This window comes from Agrilus planipennis, unplaced genomic scaffold (assembly GCF_000699045.2).
Source record: "Agrilus planipennis isolate EAB-ADULT unplaced genomic scaffold, Apla_2.0 scaffold227, whole genome shotgun sequence".
Lineage (NCBI taxonomy): Eukaryota > Metazoa > Arthropoda > Insecta > Coleoptera > Buprestidae > Agrilus > Agrilus planipennis.
In genome coordinates, this window is record NW_020439150.1 from 31,348 (window position 1) to 52,416 (window position 21,069).

The window sequence follows — 21,069 nt, forward strand, 5'->3', positions numbered from 1 at the left end:
TCACGTAATTATTATTGTACTGGGAATGTAGTGGATTTATTTATCCTTAGGTAACGTTACGAATTATGAAAAGTAAATACGCGACATGTTTTTTTAAATGTGAATCCTCTTCCCCTTGATGAGAATTTGCCGATCGGACTTCCTCCCTTTTTGACTTCATGCCATTAGTACGCGTCCCTTATTGTACTATGAATTTAGATGTTTTATCTACTTTTATGCAATGCCACGAATTATGAAATGTAATTATGTGAAATTTATTTTTAAAATGCGTTCCCCTCTTCCCTTTGGTGAGATTCTGAAAACCCCTTCCCTTCTCCTTTTGATTACACATAATTAATGCTCATTCCCTTTTTATATTACAAATTTAGATGCTGCAATCTTCATTCTAGCGCAAAATTCTGCATATTTTTTAATTTTCGTTCAATTTTACCCTTTACACCTACTCTGATGTCAGGGCTATCAGCTGTTGTTAGCCATATTTGACAGCTGTCATCGTCAGCTATCATTTAGGGTTTCCCCACGAGGAGCGGAGCATCTGGGGTAAGTGACTGGTAAAATTGAATGCAAGGATTAATATAAAGCTTCATAAGAAGGAAGATTTTCTATTTACTTGAGCCAAATTATGAGTGGATAGGTTGGGTTAACATTAGGTCGCGGTTCGTAAGTGTCATCCTCAGTTAGAGACAAATCTTCAATTTTATATTCCAAATTACTCTCTGTAGGCATTTGTTTCTCTACAAAAGAGACAATTTTCATAAAAATATCATTTTCCCAGCTTCTTTTGCCGTACCTATTTATTAAACTGTTTCGTTTGTAAATTGCCCTATTTCAATATTACTTGATAACTTGATATTCCGTAATGAAAATAGAGTGGAAACAGTTTTGCAAAAAACTCTCTCGACATTTCAGTTTTGCTTAAATTTCGAATGTCAATATTGAAGTTGACAAGTATCGGGAGATTCGCCGAGAATGGAGGGCCATCGAAATAAAAAATCGTCCTCTGCGACATTGTACAAAGAACCTTATTTTCAAATGGATTATTGATTGTATGAGTTGACAAGAACTTCTTATAACTTTGTGATACATCACCCTATTTTGGAATCAATAATAAACATTTCCATACATTTGAAATAATCGGCCAACTGTAAACCTAAATCACGTACTCACTGTGAAAAGTGTAAGCCAAATAAGAAATTTTAATCATAATCAGGAATTACTTTTTTTTATACACATAAATAAAACTCCTGGTCAGACGATCAAGAATAACTGATTTGCATAATTAGGGATGAAGTGGCGTCCACTACGCACTCTGTAATTATTAATAGATAGAAAATACCACAAATGGCGCGGTAAACGCCACCTGTAGTACGATGCTACATTAATTAATTAGGATTACGTAATCTTAAAATGCATCATCGTACTACAGATGGCGTTTACCGCGCCATTTGTGGTATTTTCTAAAACGCGCTGTTAAGACAGCAGGTAAAAGTTGGTTAGGGTTAGAACTGATACAAATATAGGAGATGATAAACTGGAAGGGGGACTGATGGATGGATGGAAGAAGCACTAGAGATATGAAATCAAGAACAGTGAAGGATTGAGCCTCTTTCAATAAAAAGAAATCACTTTTGTACCCGAAGTGCATTCATTTGAAAATTGCAAAATGATTATTAAATATTAGGCCCTGGATGGGTGTGAAATGTGGATAGTGGATGTTGCGAAAAGGAAAAGGTTAGAAGCGTTCGATATTTGGTTTTATGGGAGGATATTACAAATAAAGTAGATAGAAAAGATTAAAAATGGGGAGGTGCTAGATAGAGTAGGAGAAGGAGTTATGGAAATCAATAACAGGCGAGGTAGGTTGGTAAGACATCTTATCAGACATCAAGAGCCAATTAGACACTGCAGTAACAGGAGTTGACGGTTAGAGATAGACCTACGAGGGCGGTTCAATAAGTACCCCTGTTAGAAATGAAGACACCTCTTTTTTTTAATTTTTTATTTTTTATTTTTCAACATAGGTCCCTTTTAGAAAAATACTCTTCTCCTAACGTCCCTGCCATTTTTTTTGCCTCTCCAAAAAATAAGATTTGTCAAACTCTCCAAATTCCCCCCTGTCCTGGCGATGACTTCCTTGTTTGAGCTAAATTTTTTTCTCGCGATTCATTTCTTCATGGTCGGGAACAAGATGAAGTCGCAAGGAGTCAAATCGAGTGAGTACGGGGTGTGCTGGTGCGTTATCGTGTTGAAAAAGCACTTTCTTTTTCGCCAAATGCGTCCGTGTCTCGAAGTGGTCCAATAACTCACTGTAATATTGTCCAGTGATCGTTCTTCCTTTTCCTAAAAAATCCGTAAAATGATTTCCTCGGTAACAACGTTTGCCAGGCTTCCTGGTCGCTCCTATCAAAAATGGATCTTTGCCCACGTTTAAATTCGTTGAAGCAATATCTAACTGTGATCGTAGATGGCGAAATGTCTCCATAAACAGTATCCAACTTTGTTTTCATCTCCTCGCATTTTTTCCCATCCAAAAACAAAAAGTGAGTTACCGAACGATACTGCTCTTTTTCCATCTTAGCGAAAATAACGTCAGTCGAATGGCTGCCAAATCCAAACTAACCTATCAATCAGTCTGAAATTTGTTTTAGCGTGGTTTGATAGATGGCAGCACACGATGACAACACCAATTTCCCTCTGTCTTCAAACACGGGTACTTATTGAACCGCCCTCGTAGACGAAATTACTACTTACAAATGGTTAAAGATGTAGGTTGCTCAAATTTTCGAGCAATGCAAAGATTAGCTGTTGATAGGAAAAAGTGAAGGTGCCACAACAACAGAGTTTCAATGGACCCTTCGGGTACATAACCCCAGAAGGTTTATCAAAACAATTTTTAGAAATACCTTAATTAGGCCTATAATTCTGAGTATAGGCAACCTTTTACAAGGGTGTCCGTTTTTTTGAGCTTGCCAAGGAACTCTAATAAACATTGAAAATTTGCATTTAGATCACATTCTTCGGAGATAAAAGGGACAAAAATGAGGTCATATTTGGTTTTTTATTTTTTATCTCCCTGAATTATTTTTACACATCTTTTGGTGATAACTGATACCCCATTTTGGAACCCCTTTTACATTCCCAAACAGTTTGTCTTTCATTTACACGTTTTCTTAATTTAAATCACTTCAATTTAAGTTATGACTATTAAATGTTTGTTTGACGTGTATACTCGGTTGCATTAATAAATCCATACCTACATTAAAAAATACTTGATAAAACAACAAAACAATGTTAAAAAATAATGTTAGGTTATGATGGAAATGGCTTCAAGTACTACTTGACCATGATCATTTTAAACCTACCTTCTTTTAGCGATTGGAAGCCGTTTTCTTTCTTGCATGCTTTGGATGCTTTGAGAACCTCAAATTCAACGCAGTATCTGTAATAAAAATAATTGTAATTAAATCATTGGATATTGCGTAAGGGTGCTTGTGAAAAAACATTTATTGACAAAACATCCCCTCATTGTGGTGTCAGATTAGATAAGCGCATAATTAATTAATCGCACATTGTTTAAAAAATTGTAAGAAATTGTATACTTTTGAAAATTTACAAATATTATAACAAAAATACAGCAAACGATCAAATCTAGAAATTTTTTAGTCTAATAGTTTCGTTGCTATTTAGCACAAATTTTGGATTTTAACGCGGATGAAATCGATTGATCTTGTAATTAGTTGAATTACTACAAATAGCGTAATGAACGTCATTTGCAGGACGTTACTACATTTTGTGGAATTCGAAAGTATTTGACTTTTCTTCTTTGGATTTCTAGACTAATAGTAATAAAAACTATATCACCAGCTGCGAAGATTGAGTATGATTCATATTTTTCTGTTTGAAGTGATTGAGATACAGTTTTTCGTTCTTTATGTTACAGTTTCTTCAGTTCCGCAACAAATAATTCTTCTATATGTTTCCTTATTTACCTTTGTCACACGTTTTAATTGGAAAAAAGACACTGATGTCAAAATAGTTTGTTTAGCGTGAAAGATCAGAGCCAAAATAGAGCTGCAAATAATTTCATTGATGTAAAATCAACACATTGTAACCAGAGAAAGAAATAGAATCCATAGTTTCTTTAGTTTTGGGTTCATCAAATAAGTGAAGTTTTTCGAATCGTTTTCTAAGAATTTTGGATTATACGCATGTATTAGCACACCACAATATCTTGTAGTTTTCAATTTTACACAGCTGACGTATATGAGTTCGATATTGTTTTGCGGGCTGTTTTATCGTAATTCATAGAATTTCGTAGTTCCTTGCTAAAGGTACGATAAGTGGTGATATGGCAGGTGCTGATATCAATTTGGAACTTCAAAATTCCATAGACCATGACATTGGACCCGGAAAACAATATCGATCCAATATTTTAGATTATCCATTACCAAAAGGTTTAGAATTTTTTGGGCTCTCTTCAGTTAAAGAATCAGAAGGCATTAATGGAATGTCTCTTTGAACCCTTTTTAAGCTTCTAATATCTTCAATAGCCAGTGTGAGCAACTTTCATTCCACATTTCATATAACGTTTGATCGGTGATACTAGCAAAACTTTTAAAGGCAAAAATGTATTTTGCATTCTACAAATAGAAAATACGTTTGGAAAAGCATTTTAAACATAATAATACATATAATACAAAATGCTTTTCTCAAAAAAGTATTTATATACAAGATAAAAATAGGTATTTTTGATTTTGTATTTGCATTTTAAATGGAAGTATTTCAAATAAATCACATGTCTGGTAGCTACCATTGCGTGGCAGATATGTAACCAAACAGAACGACAAAGTTCGAATGGTTGTCTATATTTTCTCGGAACCATCAGACGGGATTGCGATTTCGATCTTCATAGGTCTCGTTAGCAGGCCCGACAGAACACAGACAACTCTATGTTCTTACAAAGCATAGCATCTGCTGATGGCATTTATTACGCCATTTGTAGTAATCTATAAAAGTTTTTAGTAGTCTATTGGGATCCGTCAAATGAGAGGAGCCTAAAAACATGGCGCCGATTAGGGAAAATTTATCGTAGTTCCTATAGTGTACCGTGCAATTTCTAAGTTTTTAAATTACGAAAAAATGATAAGTATTGACACAATATGTGATTTGGCTGACACAAAGTCTCGGAAAGGAAATTTCGTTGAAGGTGAGCGTGTTTTTAACGCCAATCACATTATAAATGCCGGAAATAACAAATTCCGTCAAGTTTACTGCCTACTTTTTACAAACTTCGGATTTAAAAAGTGATTCACGTTATATAATTGGTGAGGTGATTCTGGGTGATTTGAGCAATATCATATCAATGACTTGCCGATTTAAGAGAACGTTGCAAACACATTATTGCAACTTTGTTGTATTGCAGCAGGTAGGTTCTTAACCTCAAAATACTTATATCGTATCATTAGAATTGGGTTAAATCAATTACACAGGAATAAATAACTTCTCACTTTTTAATTTTAGTGAGATCTAGTTTTAAATATTAAGGTTATGGCTGATGGTAAATTCTTGCTGAAATATAATCATGTGCATTAAAATGACGTGAACAAATTTTTATTCCGGAATTCACATCTTTTAATACCTACTGCTTTCATCCAAGCTTCTATTAGCTTTTCACTAAACATATTAACTTTTTATTTGATTTAACTTTAGAAGAAAACTTCGTCGACTCTATCATCAAAAAAATTTTACTTTTTTAACGTGTTTTATTATTTTAATAAACAATTTTACAATTTACGTGCACAGTTCCTATGTAAATTTTTCCCTCATTCGAGTTATAAATTTTGCCACCAGATGGTGTATGCCCATTTGACGGATCCCAATAGTTGTTTATGAATTTATTTTCAAGCTTCCATTACTACAAGCAATATATTTAACGATAAGAAAGGGGCATAGGAAGATTAAATTTATTAAACTCCTAATCAATCTCTTATTTTCACAATATATTGGAAGTAATTTAGCGATAGCGGACCCAATATGCAATTAAAATGTGCGTGTAATGTAGCGTGAAACATTTGGAGGAAGAAAATCACTTGCTAAATGATAGGCCAAAGGGACGGAAGATGGTATCGATACAAAGGGCGTGCGGGTTAGTGTATGTCAGAGGCCGCCGTGGCATTTAATTATCAGTTCCTAATTAATTCGTTGTAGGCCTACTAGACCAAGAACCCAACTGATTGTTGTACATATTACGCACGTAACCATCTATCATGTGTTATACGCATTAACACGACATAATCAATGTATAGCATCGTACCGTGGTAGTGCCGTTATGTAATTTCTGCAAATAATCCTTAAATTGCTTTTTGCAGACCCTCGTTTTCCATATGTTTGTATGTGTGTACAATGGCATCGACTATGTCTATGCTTTAGTGAAATAAATAAATTGCTTGTCATCATCATGAGGTCTTCATGATGGAAAAAGTGGTAGAGATATAAAACAATAAGAAATCATTTCTGTGCTCGCGATTGGTTTATATAAACATTCTAAAAAGATTGTTAGAGGTAATTTAAAATTTAGTGGGTCATGACCTTGAGTTACGCAGTGATAGAAATTCCTTTTCTGATCCGGTAGAGAGCGCACCCGTTTACGTCCTCCCTCTCACTTAGCTCTGTGAAGAAACCATGACTAATAGGCATATATGATGATAATACTAACAAATGTAGGCAACCCAACATACATAGCGACAAAGAAAACCAGATTTTCTAGACGTCACATTCTTGATCCTTTTATAACAAGGCCAGCCCCTATAAATAGTTGCCGCGAGGTCGGAACAGTTAGTTGGTACGAGTTCGTGTTACGAAGCGATACAAAGCGAAGTAGAAAGAATGAAGAAGCGACAAAGTGTGCGTTACAGTGGGAATGAATTATTAATTAATAACAATGGTGTCAATTAAGGAGGGATTAATTAAATAAATTTAGTAAGTGTGAGAAATGTGTTTTATTACGTGTATATACCTGTATGTCTACAGAAAGAAATTGGGCATTAATGTGAGTGTGTGTAAAATCCGATAGGAAAGACTACTAATATTTTCTTATAAAATAGGATAAGATAAGTAAAATTCCAAATGAAAAATTTATTCAGAAGCTTTGTTCATATATCCCCACGTACAATATCTTTGGAAACGCCGCAGTTTGTGGTAACGTGAACGGACGCGCCGCTCAATCGAGAAAATAAAAGAATGCAAGATTACTATGGGAAAAATCCGGGAGTCATTTCACCTATATTATCCATCCTGGTTTACATGTTTAACAGCTGAAGCAAAAGGTTTTTATAGTGTACAATATGAATACAATAAGAAGGCGGACGATGAAAATTCCGTGGATAGAATACGTTAGAAATGGGAAGGGATTGAAATAAGTAAACACACAGAAGGCGCTGTGGAAGCTAATAAGTCAAAGGAGAAATAAGACGATAGCAAACCTTCTGAGGCATAAAAAGTTTGGGTTCATCATTATGAACCTGAGACCAAACAGAACTATGCAGTGACACAAAAAAGGCACACCACTACCTAAGAAGTTTAAGGTGTCACAGCCGGCTGAGAAAATCTTGGCGACAGTTTTTTGGGATTCAGAAGGGATCCTGTTGATCGGTTATAAAGATAAAAGTGTCTCCATAACCGGAGAATACTATACTTCAATCCTAGAGCGGTTAAAGGAAGCAGCCAAAGAAAATAGAAGAGGAAAATTGACCAAAGGTGTCCTCCTTCTGCACGACAACGCACCTGTTCACAAGAGCTGTGTTACGATGACTGTCCTGCAGAAGCTGGGCTTCAAACTTTTGGGTCACCCACCCTACAATCCTGACCTAGCTTCCAGTGATTATTACCTATGTCTTCGTGGGAAGAAATTTCCAAGCGACAAAGTAGTGAAGGATGCAGATTCGGCGTAATTTTCAGACAAAGATAAAACATTAAAACATTTTTTTTTGGAGGTATACATAAGTTAATTGAAAGATCGGAAAAATGTATAAGGATAGCAAGTGAATATATTTTAAAGGAAAAAAAAATCGTACTTTTATTTCCACTTCTTACCCCCTATTCCGCGAACTTAAGAACGCCCCTCGTACTGACAAATAGTCTCTAATAAATGACTTGGGTGTCATTTTTGGTACCAGGTTTAAAACCAAGAACGAAGACGTAACTACCTCATTGCGATATTGTTTCAAGACCAATATGTAAAGGTACTAGTTGCAACATTGCCAACTGTTGCATCCGTACAAATCTTTTCCGGAATCATTTCAAAAGGGTCGCATTGCCAACTCAGTAATGTCCGCTAGAAATCTCATTCTCTTACGAATTAAAGACGTTATGAGCCATGACAATAATGGTAGCGACGCACACGTTTATTGTTTAATTACTTCTTCTTCTTCTTGCTCTTCCTGGTTGTTTGCCCATTAAAACTCCCAGACAGAACCCCATTTGACGATTGCTCGCATCTCTGACTATGCAGCGTGTACTATACATACGTGTGTTCAAGCTCTAATCACTCTATCTCCCTTACTCTCGCACATTCTCATCCCACGGTGGTTCCGCGTCGAAATTAATGTAACCTAACCGTTGTAGAGGCACTTCGATACTACACACAAGTCTAAAATGTTCGTAAACGGGAAGTAAATGGACGTTTCATTAATCACGGCAATGGGAAGAAGATGAAACAACAGTCCTGACAAAAGGGTAGTTGGGATTCGGCTATAAGACGCATGAGGGTGGAACAGATGAAATTACACTACGCAGCGAAATTTAATTTAAAACTTTAATGTACATACCTAACTGATGAGATAATTAAAGTCATCATGTGGTTTAAACAGAAAAGAACAAATGGAGATTCAGTGGAACAGTAGAATGTTCTATTCAGTGTTCTTACAAGGCCGGCATCTTTTATTTTTTTTTTTTTGAAAAATTCGACATGGTATAACAACACTCGTACAAATACCTTCACTCATATCTTCATATAAATAATAAAGTAATTTAAGTCTAACAAATGCAATTTAAAGCCTTTGAGGGGCGTAACGTATTGTTTGGTAGATATGTAAGTACTGTTGGGATCCATGAGACGCCCCTGAAGGAACAGCGAGTTCCTGGGCGCGACTAGACTACTCATCTATCGACGGGCGGATTATTATTATGTTTGTTAAGAACGCGACCATATTAAGATGCAGATGACATTAACTAATAAATTGCGTTTTATTAAGTGGTGGTTTTGTTTAATCTTAACAGTACATTTAATATTAAGGTTCACCATCATAAGGTCCCAAGACTGGTTGGACACGCACCTCCACTCTTTCCTATCCTGAGCTAATCTTCGCATTTCCCTAAAATTAGAACAACCCACATCCTTAACTATTTGCGAACAGTACTCTTATCTAGATCTACCTCTATTCCTCCTGTTTCTGCCTCTAATATGTATCTGACTAGACGTTCATGCTATAATAAAATAGATTAAAATATCTATCCTTCACTTCATTTTTAAATCTTTGCCTAACAAGAATAAACGCGGATCGCTGTTTCGACCTTTTTAGATCTCATCAGCGCGTCGCAGGCAGCTCCGACAGAACACAGACCAACTTTTACCTGCTGTCTTAACAGNAATAGATTAAAATATCTATCCTTCACTTCATTTTTAAATCTTTGCCTAACAAGAATAAACGCGGATCGCTGTTTCGACCTTTTTAGATCTCATCAGCGCGTCGCAGGCAGCTCCGACAGAACACAGACCAACTTTTACCTGCTGCCTTAACAGCGCGTTTTAGAAAATACGACAAATGGCGCTGTAAACGCCATCTGTAGTACAAGTATGTAATCCAACTAAGATATGACTAAATCACCTGCCATTTTCCACGTATAGCGCCTCCTAACGTGATGGTATTCGCAACGGTTAGGTAAGTTATGTTTATCGCAAAATTCTATCAGCCTATCTCCCCTATCACTTTTATTGCCTAATCCAAAAGAATCTGCCCACTGTCTTTACCTTCACCAATTACTATGTTGAAGTCTCCTACAACTATTAAGTTTTTCTGCCCTTTCACTAAACTTGACACGTCTTCTATATCTGCATAAACTTCTACGTCTCCAGGTATGTAGACTTGCACTATTAATAAAAGTTTCATACCGATCCTCGTGATCTCTGCCGCCGTAAGTTCTGGAAGAGCTGCTGTCCTCTTTCAGGGACTTATATTATAGAGTGACTGTTCTTTAAGAATTCCCCCCATTATGGTCCGGCCCCCTAAATCATCGAAACTCGCAGCCGATCCACCCACTCTGGTTTCGTCAAGGTTTAAGGTCCGTCGAATCGAAATATTAATGTTAACAAACATAAATTAAGAAAAAGCTGTAGCATCGGTGGGCATTGAGACCGAGTCTGTATGCATGGCAGCCAACTATCGATACCACTAGACTATTGCCGTTAATTGAAAATTGTGACGAGCAGAAGTCTTCATGTTTACCGAATACGACGCTAATCTCTATCCGACATTTGTCAGTAGCTAATGTGTGACGGAATTGTGAAATGTACTGTTCTCCCACGCTAGCGCAAATTTCCAAATTTGGACGGAATTTATCTAAATGAATGGCTAAATTCACGTAGCTTACGTAAACGTTTAAAGAGTGTCATGAAGTCGTAGGGTGGATTTTTTTTATATTAACCCATTTCACCAGTGGAGTTTAGCTACTTATAGTGCTACAATATGAATAAATGCCGGAGGCAGCGATCAATACAGGTGTCACTTTATAGTAGCAGCAGTCGCCCGCCGTAAATCGTACGGACGACAACAGAAATGTACGAGAAGGTTCCAGAAATATTCAGAAACATTCCATGGCTCTATAAATAACTTCAATACATGTACGAGGCCTGCTTAAATAAATAAAAATCTTAGAAAATTCGTTGTACCTAATAGGTTAGCTCTCAAGGGTAGGAAGGTCCTTAAAGGTAGGCGATTCATGCGGTAAAAGTCACCTGCTTCTAGTAATGCATTTCTGCCCGTATATACCCTTTAGATCTTATAACGATCTTAGTTAAGAAATAAAAGATATCTTAGTAAACGTTTCTGTAAATAAAGTCGCGGGAATGTGCTGCTACGATCAAAGCAGAATAAGTACATAAGAATAGAACAAAAGGTACTCGTTTTCTCTTTATGATGGCATAACTAGAACTTTGCAGAAATAAAAGGAGAAAAGTAAGCATACTGCTTCGTTATTTTCCTTGAGTGGTTTTTTTTGCTGAATGAAACTGGCTGTCTGATGTTGACACAAAATTGCACTCAAACGGAAGAAAAGTCTTGTCAGCTAGTTATCTGTTTCCTTCATGCGGAAAACGTGAATATCAAAAAGGTACCCGTAACTTTTTTCTTTTGCTGGGTAAACATTACGACGTAACAACATATTCAGATACAAGGAATAGGGCGGCTAGATTTTCAAACCTGATAAGTAGGTCAGTAGAATAATGTAACTAAAACAACCAATACCAACCTATAGCTAAACAAATCAATCAAAAATAATTCTTTTTTGTAGGTTCTGAAATGGTCACACAATACCCTTAGGAAGAGGCGGGGCATTCTAACCCCTAAAACTAGGAAAAGCAACGGTTTTCGCCCCTAGCATATGCATATATTCTTAATCAGCATGCGAAGCTATAAAGTACACTACCATTTTAACGATGAACGTAATTATCAGGGGCGTACTTAGGACACTTAGCTCCTGTACATTAACTTCGAAGACTGATAACGACAAAAACCATTTATTTACACTAATTATTAAAGAACTTAAAAACACTATTAAATTATTACTAAACTTAGGTTATAAATTATTCTATTTATTTACACTACTGTTAATATATCACTATTCACTGCACTATTTATTTCACTGCTATCACTGTCAATTTATTTCTGGATTCACTTCTGCAACGGTCAATTTATTTCTACTTTTCTCGATGATCGTCTCTTCCTTTAAATATACTTTTGTTTACTTTCTGGAACCCTCTAGAAACATCCGGATCGTTTAGTTTTTCTTTGAACTGTTTAACTGCTTTCCCAGAACGCAGGTACGACACACACATTTACAAATACGGCGCACATAAAGAAAGGCGCCCACGGCTAATCGGCAAATCGATAAGCCGTTCACACACAAACACGCTCGTGCTCGCTACAATATCATCATTATAAGATCGTCAGTCCTAAGACTGGTCCTAAGCTAATCTTCGCATTTTCCTAAAACTAGAAGAACCCATATCCTTAACTATTTGTGAACAGTAATCTAATTTAGGTCTTTCTCCGCCTCTTCTAACTCCCGTTTTTGCTTCTTATATGTCTCTGACTAGACCTTCATGCCTGAGAATGTGTCCTACTAACCTATCTCGCCTATTTCTTATTGACTTCCATAGAGTCCTCTGTTCTCCTATTCTTTCTAACACCTCTTCATTTCTAACCCTCTCTATTCACGGTATCCTCATCATTCGCGTGTCACATACATATACGCACAAAAAATGAATATTATTTCACTAGATGGCGATACGCTGCCTATCCTTATACAAACTCGCATTAGGAGTTCCAACGGTTTGATCGGTAACTTATTGAGGCTGCCTATGGCGTGCTGAAGAGATCTAATAAGATGGAAATCGCGATCCGAGTTTAGTGGTTCCGATGAACTTCTAACCAAGAACTTAATTAGTGTATCTATTATGTAAGTTTGCTCAGTGAACACCATTGAAAAACAAAAATAACGTTATTTTATTACAAAGAAGAGAATTTGATGAGGAATAATGGGAAATTTCAAAAACGATAAAATTAGAAAGTAAATTAAATTGCTTGGCTCGAAATTTTGAGGTTAAATATAACCCAAAAGCAATATTCAAAATAATGTGACCGTTTGATTGTGAATTTAACATTCTCACTTTCGTGACAACAAAAAGCAATCTAGCACAAGTCATTGTAACTTAAAACTCTAAACGGCTATGGGGTTTGGGACAACTACTGTTCTTTTCACGAGGAAAAATTTAAATAAAATAATTCAAAATACATTACGATTTGGGTAGCACGAAATCTTTTACATCCCAAAGAGAGACGCAGAAGGAAAGTTTTGATTGTTTTATAACACAGCAACTCTTGATTTCAATGTTTCCACTTTTCGCCTGCGGCAACCGAACTGGATGGATGCTTCTCTAAAAACCAATCCAGCAGGCCGCGTCTAAAATGTAGGTCGAGATAAATACGCAGAAAAAAGGCAGCAGTGAATGTGAAATAATTAACAACCCTTCATATACGTAAATACACATATGCTTGTGCATGAATATTTGTAAATATTCTGTAGTGGAACTGTAAGGAAAACCTACGCAAGTTGAATACGCAACAGGAACGAGTACATTTTTGAAGTCATCATTATTACAAGGCCATCCGTCCGAAGTTCTTCACTCATTTCTATTTTGAGCTAACGATAATTTAATCTTGGCCTTTCTCTATCTCTTTTTACTATTGTTTCTGCTTTTAAAATGTCTCTAACTAGCTCTTCATGCCTCAGAAGGTATTCTGTCACCTTATCTATCCTTTTCCTTAGTATTGATATCCATAGACTCAGGTTTAGGTTATTTTTATTTCATATCCTAGTTCCTTTTAGATTCAACGCTCACAACAGTTATCTGCTTTAATTGTACTAGTTTCAACCCCTTAACGTTACCAAGGGTTCGTTCGATTTGAAACGGCATACCTTTATATGTCAGGGTGGATGTATATTTGGGGGTAGTAAGGTGGTATGATCCATTCCAACCCACACTTACACATACCAATACATTGATATAAAGCCCGATTCCGCCGGTCTGTATAGGCAGGCAATTTGTCATTCCCTTGACATGTTCGGGGTAGTTTTTTTTTTTCAGTTGCATTGTGATCAATGCCATCACCCAATGTGTGTTTATATTGATTGAAATGGAAAACATCCATACGCGGAATGTGAAAAGGTTCTACGTTCGGTTGTTACTTATGTTACCCTTTCCGAGGCCTGTGTGGCGTTAATGACTCTAATGGAATCAAATATGGCATTCAAATGACAGTGCAGTGTTCGAGTTAGAGTTGATTTGTTGTACCTACTGTACGGAGTGTTCAGCTTTGTGATAACCGATAAAAGGAATTCTTTTGGTCATTCAAAGATTCCATAGAGTATATAATATACAAGCTTATGGAGAGAAAAATTAGTTGTAGAAAAATGTCGATTTATGCCAACCCCTTCGTCATCACAGTTATCAGAAGCAAAAGAAGAAAGAAATTCTAACGATAATATAAGTCCTGCCCTCAGAATAATTTTACGGATGCATCATTAATGGGTTCTTCTTCATATACGAGAAATTTTACCAATTTTAGCAACAGTATCTTTCATATTGTAGCGACCACGAGCGTGATTGTGTGCGATCGGGCATACGTGTGTGTGAGCGGCTTATCGATTCGCCCTACTAGCCGCGGGCGCTTTCTTCATGTACGCCGTATCCGTAAACGTGTGTGTCGTACCTGCGTTCCGGGAAAGCAATTAAACAGTTCAAAGAAAATGAGATTTCTCTGGACGGCTCGAGAAAGTTCCCGAAAGGAAGCAAGGGAGTATTTAAAGGAAGAGACGATCGCCGAGTAGAGTAGAAATAAATTGACCGTTGTAGAAGTGAAGAATAGAAATAAATTGACCGTTGCAGAAGTGAATCAAGAGATAAATTGACAGTGATAGAAGTATTTCCTTCTATAGTTAGTTCATTCGATTTACATTCGAAATATCAAATGTTCATGGTGATTACAATAAAATCTATTTTGAACAATGGGAGCATAGGTTGGAGAAGGATTCAAACAACAAATCAATACCAAAAGTGACAGTATCTATATCGCTATCTGTGGATACAGATTGTTAAGTGTAGGTCGTCAGTTCTAAGACTGCTTGGACACGCACATGCACTCTCCTATCCCTGAGCTAATCTTCGCATTTCCCTAAAACTAGAACACCCTACATCCTTAGCTATTTGCAAACAGTAACCAAATCTAGGTTTATCTCTACTCATTTTAACTGCTGTTTCTGCCTCTAATATGTCTCTGACTAGATCTTCATACCTGAGAAGGTGTCCTATCTCGCCTATTTCTCATTGACATTCTGAGAGTCCGCGGTTCTCCTATTTCTTCTAACACCTCTTCATTTCTAATCTTCTCCATCCACGGTATCCTCATCATTCACCTCTAACACCACATTTCAAACGCTTCTAACCTTATCTTTTCCCCGCGCCCAGCATCCATGTTTCGCATCCGTACAGCGCCTCGCTCCAAACATACACCTTTAACAATATTTTTCTTATTTCTAAATTTACCGGTCGCAAGCATAGAAGAGACTTCTTTTTATTAAAGGCGACTGGACCCTGCGATATCCTCTGCTTTATATCTCTACCACTCCTTCCGTCCTGACTTATCTGACTTTATTTTCATACAATATTGTTTTGTCAATTTGGCCTCCATTTTATTCAAACCTATCTCCAACTCCTCATTGCTAGTAAAAAGTATACAGTACCGTTTGCAAAATTATTTAAACTGCCTCGTTAAAATTTAAAAATATGCTTTATTTAAAAGCATATTTAGCCAAAAATAATAACAAGTGAATTAACTTAACGCTCTACACACCTATAAAACTTTTGCTTTGTTTTCTATTGTTAATTTATATATATTTTTGTTTTAAGAAATTGCTAAACATTTTCGTCTAGTACTATACAGTTCTAGCCGACCGACCATCGAGAGCTCTGCTTGTTCAAGCTTGTTCCAACTATTTCTGTCTTGCTCACGCCTAGTGTGTATTCTTTCTTTCTTCGCGCAGATTTCTTCAAGGTCACAACTCTAACAAATTGAAATAGACTGTAGGTTAGTCTATTATTCAGCGGTAAGTTATATTAAAAATCTATATTTATATATTCATTTGCTTCTAATTTGCGAAATGATTAATTAGATGCTGTTTAGTCAATCAATATTACAAAATCATCGAATTAGTTCCATCGCGTCCCGTCAAATAAAAGTATTCCTTTTAATAAATTTAATTTTATTCTTAATGAAAATTAAATTAGAATTTACCAAGCATCAATTAGCTATTTCCCTCAACTCTTAATAAATTCTAGTTCATTTCCAAAAATTAAACAAAGACACGAAACAAAAGACGACCTAACCTCTAACGTCATTACGCTAAAGTCGGCTAATTTCCATAATTGCCCCTTTTCATTTTGTGTTTTAATTTAAATAAAACAGACCCTTGCACAGGGCATTAGGCATTTTTTCCACTGGATCCCGTTTTTTACGCACCCTCAACCTTCCCGTTATTTATAAGCTACTTACACGCCCTAAGCTATAAGGGATGACCATCTTTTTTTCTTTCCGATGCGATGCCATAAATCTCGCTATAATTCCTTCAACGGTAACAGTCTAAATAGTAGGTGCTATGATTTACTTAAGGGTTTTGGGTACCTTTTTAAAATGTCTTTTTTGTCCGGTTTAATTTACTGGTTTCATTCTCACGATCCATTTCTTTTTTTAGTAAATTACAGGGTACAATGTGGTCCAAAATAAAAAACCAGATTTATCAGTAATTTAATTTTTACCACTGAAGATAACCTCAAATTCAGTTCAAAGTGGGATGGAGTCTAACATTGAAAAACAGGTCAATGAAGGTCTTGTTTCCGTAGTACTAATAAAATGTGCCTAATAGAAAATTACAATATGCTGAAAGGATTATTCACAGATAATCCTTCACATTTTGCGGTTGTGGTGTCTCCATCTTGTATACATGTTTATCTTAAAAACAGGACCGTAGTCAGGAAAATTAGGAGTCTGCCCTAGCCTGAGCTTATCAAGGATTTCAAAATGCATAATTTCTATGTTGTATTCCTCTGTATTAACAAGGGTTAATCGTCTACAACGACCATCAACCAATAATTAATTTTTACCACTACAGATAACCTCAAATTCAATTCAAAGTAGGTATCTCAAACATGGAGTCTAACATCAAAAAACAGATCAATGAGGGTTTTGTTTCCGTAGTACTAATAAAATGTGCCTAATAGAAAATTACAATATGCTGAAAGGATTATTCACAGATAATCCTTCACATTTTGCGGTTGTGGTGTCTCCATCTTGTATACATGTTTATCTTAAAAACAGGACCGTAGTCAGGAAAATTAGGAGTCTGCCCTAGCCTGAGCTTTTCAAGGATTTCAAAATGCATAATTTCTATGTTGTATTCCTCTGTATTAACAAGGGTTAATCGTCTACAACGACCATCCACTAATAATTAATTTTTACCACTGAAGATAACCTCAAATTCAGTTCAAAGTGGGATGGAGTCTAACATTGAAAAAAAGGTCAATGAAGGTCTTGTTTCTGTAATACTAATGAAATGTTGTGTCTAATAGAAAATTACAATCTACTGAAAGGATTATTCGCAGATAATACTTCACATTTTGCAGTTGTGGTGTCTCCATCTTGTATACATGTTTATCTTAGAAACAAGGCCGTAGTCAGGAAAATTAGGAGTCTGCCCTAGCCTGAGCTTATCAAGGATTTCAAAATGCATAATTTCTATGTTGTATTCCTCTGTATTAACAAGGGTTAATCGTCTACAACGACCATCAACCAATAATTAATTTTTACCACAACCCATAACCTCAAATTCAATTCAAAGTAGGTATCTTAAAGATGGAGTCTAACATTAAAAAACAGGTCTAACATTAAAAAACAGGTCTTGTTTCCGTAATACAATGAAATGTTGTGCCTAATAGAAAATTACAATCTACTGAAAGGATTATTCACAGATAATCCTTCACTTCTTGCGGTTGTAATGTCTCCATCTTGTACACATGTTTATCTTAGAAACAGGGCCGTAGTCAGGAAAATTAGGAGTCTGCCCTAGCCTGAGCTTAGATTTCAAAATGCATAATTTCTATGTTGTATTCCTCTGTATTAACAAGGGTTAATCGTCTACAACGACCATCAACCAATAATTAATTTTTACCACTGAAGATAACCTCAAATTCAGTTCAAAGTGGGATGGAGTCTAACATTGAAAAAAAGGTCAATGAAGGTCTTGTTTCCGTAATACTAATGAAATGTTGTGTCTAATAGGAAATTACAATCTACTGAAAGGATTATTCGCAGATAATCCTTCACATTTTGCAGTTGTGTTGTCTCCATCTTGTATACATGTTTATCTTAGAAACAGGGCCGTAGTCAGGAAAATTAGGAGTCTGCCCTAGCCTGAGCTTATCAAGGATTTCAAAATGCATAATTTCTATGTTGTATTCCTCTGTATTAACAAGGGCTAATCGTCTACAACGACCATCAACCAATAATTAATTTTTACCACAACCCATAACCTCAAATTCAATTCAAAGTAGGTATCTTAAAGATGGAGCCTAACATTAAAAAACAGGTCAATGAAGGTTTTGTTTCCGTAATACTAATGAAATGTTGTGTCTTATACAGAATTACAATCTGCCGAAAGGATTATTCACAGATGATCCTTCACATTTTGCAGTTGTAGCAACTCCATCTTGTATACATGTTTATCTTAGAAACAGGGCCGTAGCCAGGACAATTTGGAGCTTGCCCTAGCCTGAGCTTATAAAGGATTTCAAAATGTATAATTTTTATGTTGTATTCCTCTGTATTAACAAGGGTTAACCGTCTACAACGACCATCAACCAATGGCAAATTTGATCATTCTTGAATACGAACAAAATCGTACAAAACGTCAAAATACTGAATAAGGCTCTATAATAGGTAATCTTTTTTGTATGTACAAATAAATCTAAATTAATAAAATATCACAATTCAAGACATTTAGAATTTTTTTATAGGTTTAATTTCAACAGACAAAAGTGAATTAATTATTTAATTAATTTTTATCCCTACAAATAACCTCAAATTAAATAGGAAAATTTGTTAGTTCTGACACGTCCTCGCCGAGAATCAAATCCAGATCCTATGCATCCATAACTGCATTTACATGGTATAAAGTTTAATTAAAGATCAAATTCATTAACTTACTTCAAAAAACATATATTATAGCTTAATTATAGCCTTTGTATTAAACTGTTCCGGCGCCTCCACCAAAATTTTTTCAATAAAGTTTTTTAGTAATTGCTGGTGTTTGTGTACCTTCATGAATGTCTTTTTATGAAAACAATAGTTTACAATGAAAACTTTTAACTAAAAACTCGTAAGTAGTAACTCAAATACTTTTTTGGTAATTCCAATTAAAAATAAATGTGTAAGGATTAAGATTTAAATCAAATTTTACAAGATGCCTTTAAAGATATTACTAATTAATTAATAATTTCTACGTGATATTTTACACAAAATATAATTAAGTGCTGTGAACGATTAGAAACCTATAACGCGTTTCGATATTTTGAATGAATAATAAACTGCTAATTAATAAAAGAACTGAAGTGCTTGAGTCCTTAATTTTAAGTTATTTTTATAAAGAATTTCTCCAAGATGTCAGTATCCGAATTTACGTCATATTTTGCTTAATTGTTCCAGTTTTCAAAAATTTCGGTTATAAAAAGGTTTCAATCATGGACTCATCGAGATATGAGTACTTCGGAATTTAAAAGTCTCATTAATTTTGATCCGAGGAAGCTGAGCGATAGAACTAAAATAATTAAAATTCTATATTGAACTCTAAATTAAAACCTTCAAAAGCAATTACGAAACTTTTTGGTCGCTTACAAAGTTTCAGCTCTACTGAACAACAAAACAGGAACTACCTAGTAGTCGATAAACCTATTAAAATACTATTTTGTAATATAAGATAACGAACCGAATTAGTCTTTGAATATTTATTGTAAAACAAAATTTCTTATTTAGTTAAAATCACCATTAGAGTCCGCACGTGATCATCTGCGACAGGGCCGTACTCAAAGAGCCAAAAAGTCACATGTGGCTCGCGGGGCACGCCTTTTCAACCAATAACATAGTCACACAAAAAAATAAATTGACCTGGGGTCTGATTTTGCGTAATATATACTTTCGGAGTCGCTGAATCCATTAAGTCAATTTAACCCCAGCACGTCACGATTTCGACATAACCTCAAAAAACGCTTCAATATCCATTAATGCCATTGATTTTGATAATCCGAAATATTGAAATCTTAAAACCATTAACCAAAAAACTTCTCCGCTAAATGTATCAGTATAATTTCATAATCCTGTAAACCCCTAATCCAAAAACCTTATATCCCTATGTCCCCGTAATCAAAATACTGAAACAAAATCGCTCATTTTCTCACCGGGAAATTATTCGTGACATAGATTTCAGAAAAGACAGTTGATTGGTTACGGGTTTCGGGTTTAAAATCGTTTGGGATTATAATAATTAACAGTTTTAGTTAATTTTTGAAGTAGTCTAAACCCTGACGTGCTGGGTTTAAATTGACTGCGGATTTGAATTCAGTAACCCCAAAAATTTACGGTATACGTAGGTAGACTCCTAGGACAATTCTTTTAACGGGTTAATGTGTTTTTTGAGGTTATGGTCAAATTCTGACGTGCTTGAGATTAAATTGACCTCGGGTATGGATTCAACCGCCACCCAAAGGAGACGTAAGAGGTCCTTCCAATCTTCCCTCTAGTGTAGTTTGGAGGGACTGCTCGCCCAAACTTTAAAAGATTACGTGTGGATCAATCATTCCACGACATATATCTTTCGTACTGTCTTATATTACAATTAGTCAATACGTTGTAAATTACGCAAACACAAATATTAATTCAAAGAAATATTAGTAAAGATGGCGAATTCAATATGGCGACGATTTTTGATGTATTGTCGCCTAATCAAACACCTCTCGTTCTTTCAACTAATTTATTTTTCAAATTATTCTTTAAATAACACCATTATGATTAATTAATAACTCGCTTACAACTGAATCGCTTCTTCGCTCTTCTAATTCGCCTTCGATACTAGCGCAGGAATCTTTGACGCTTCTTTAATATGGTGGGTTGCCTATACCTGACAATAGGC

At 35.6% G+C, this 21,069-nt stretch overlaps 1 protein-coding gene across 1 annotated transcript in view; it reads right to left on the reverse strand.

Moving 5' to 3' along the window:
- Window positions 1–21,069, reverse strand: part of LOC108740284 (somatomedin-B and thrombospondin type-1 domain-containing protein) — a 206,904-nt gene that overhangs the window by 2,800 nt on the left and 183,035 nt on the right. The window contains exon 4 of the mRNA XM_018474549.2: window positions 3,363–3,439. Within this exon, the coding sequence (XP_018330051.1) occupies window positions 3,363–3,439 (77 nt within the window). The remainder of the gene's footprint in view (window positions 1–3,362; window positions 3,440–21,069) is intronic.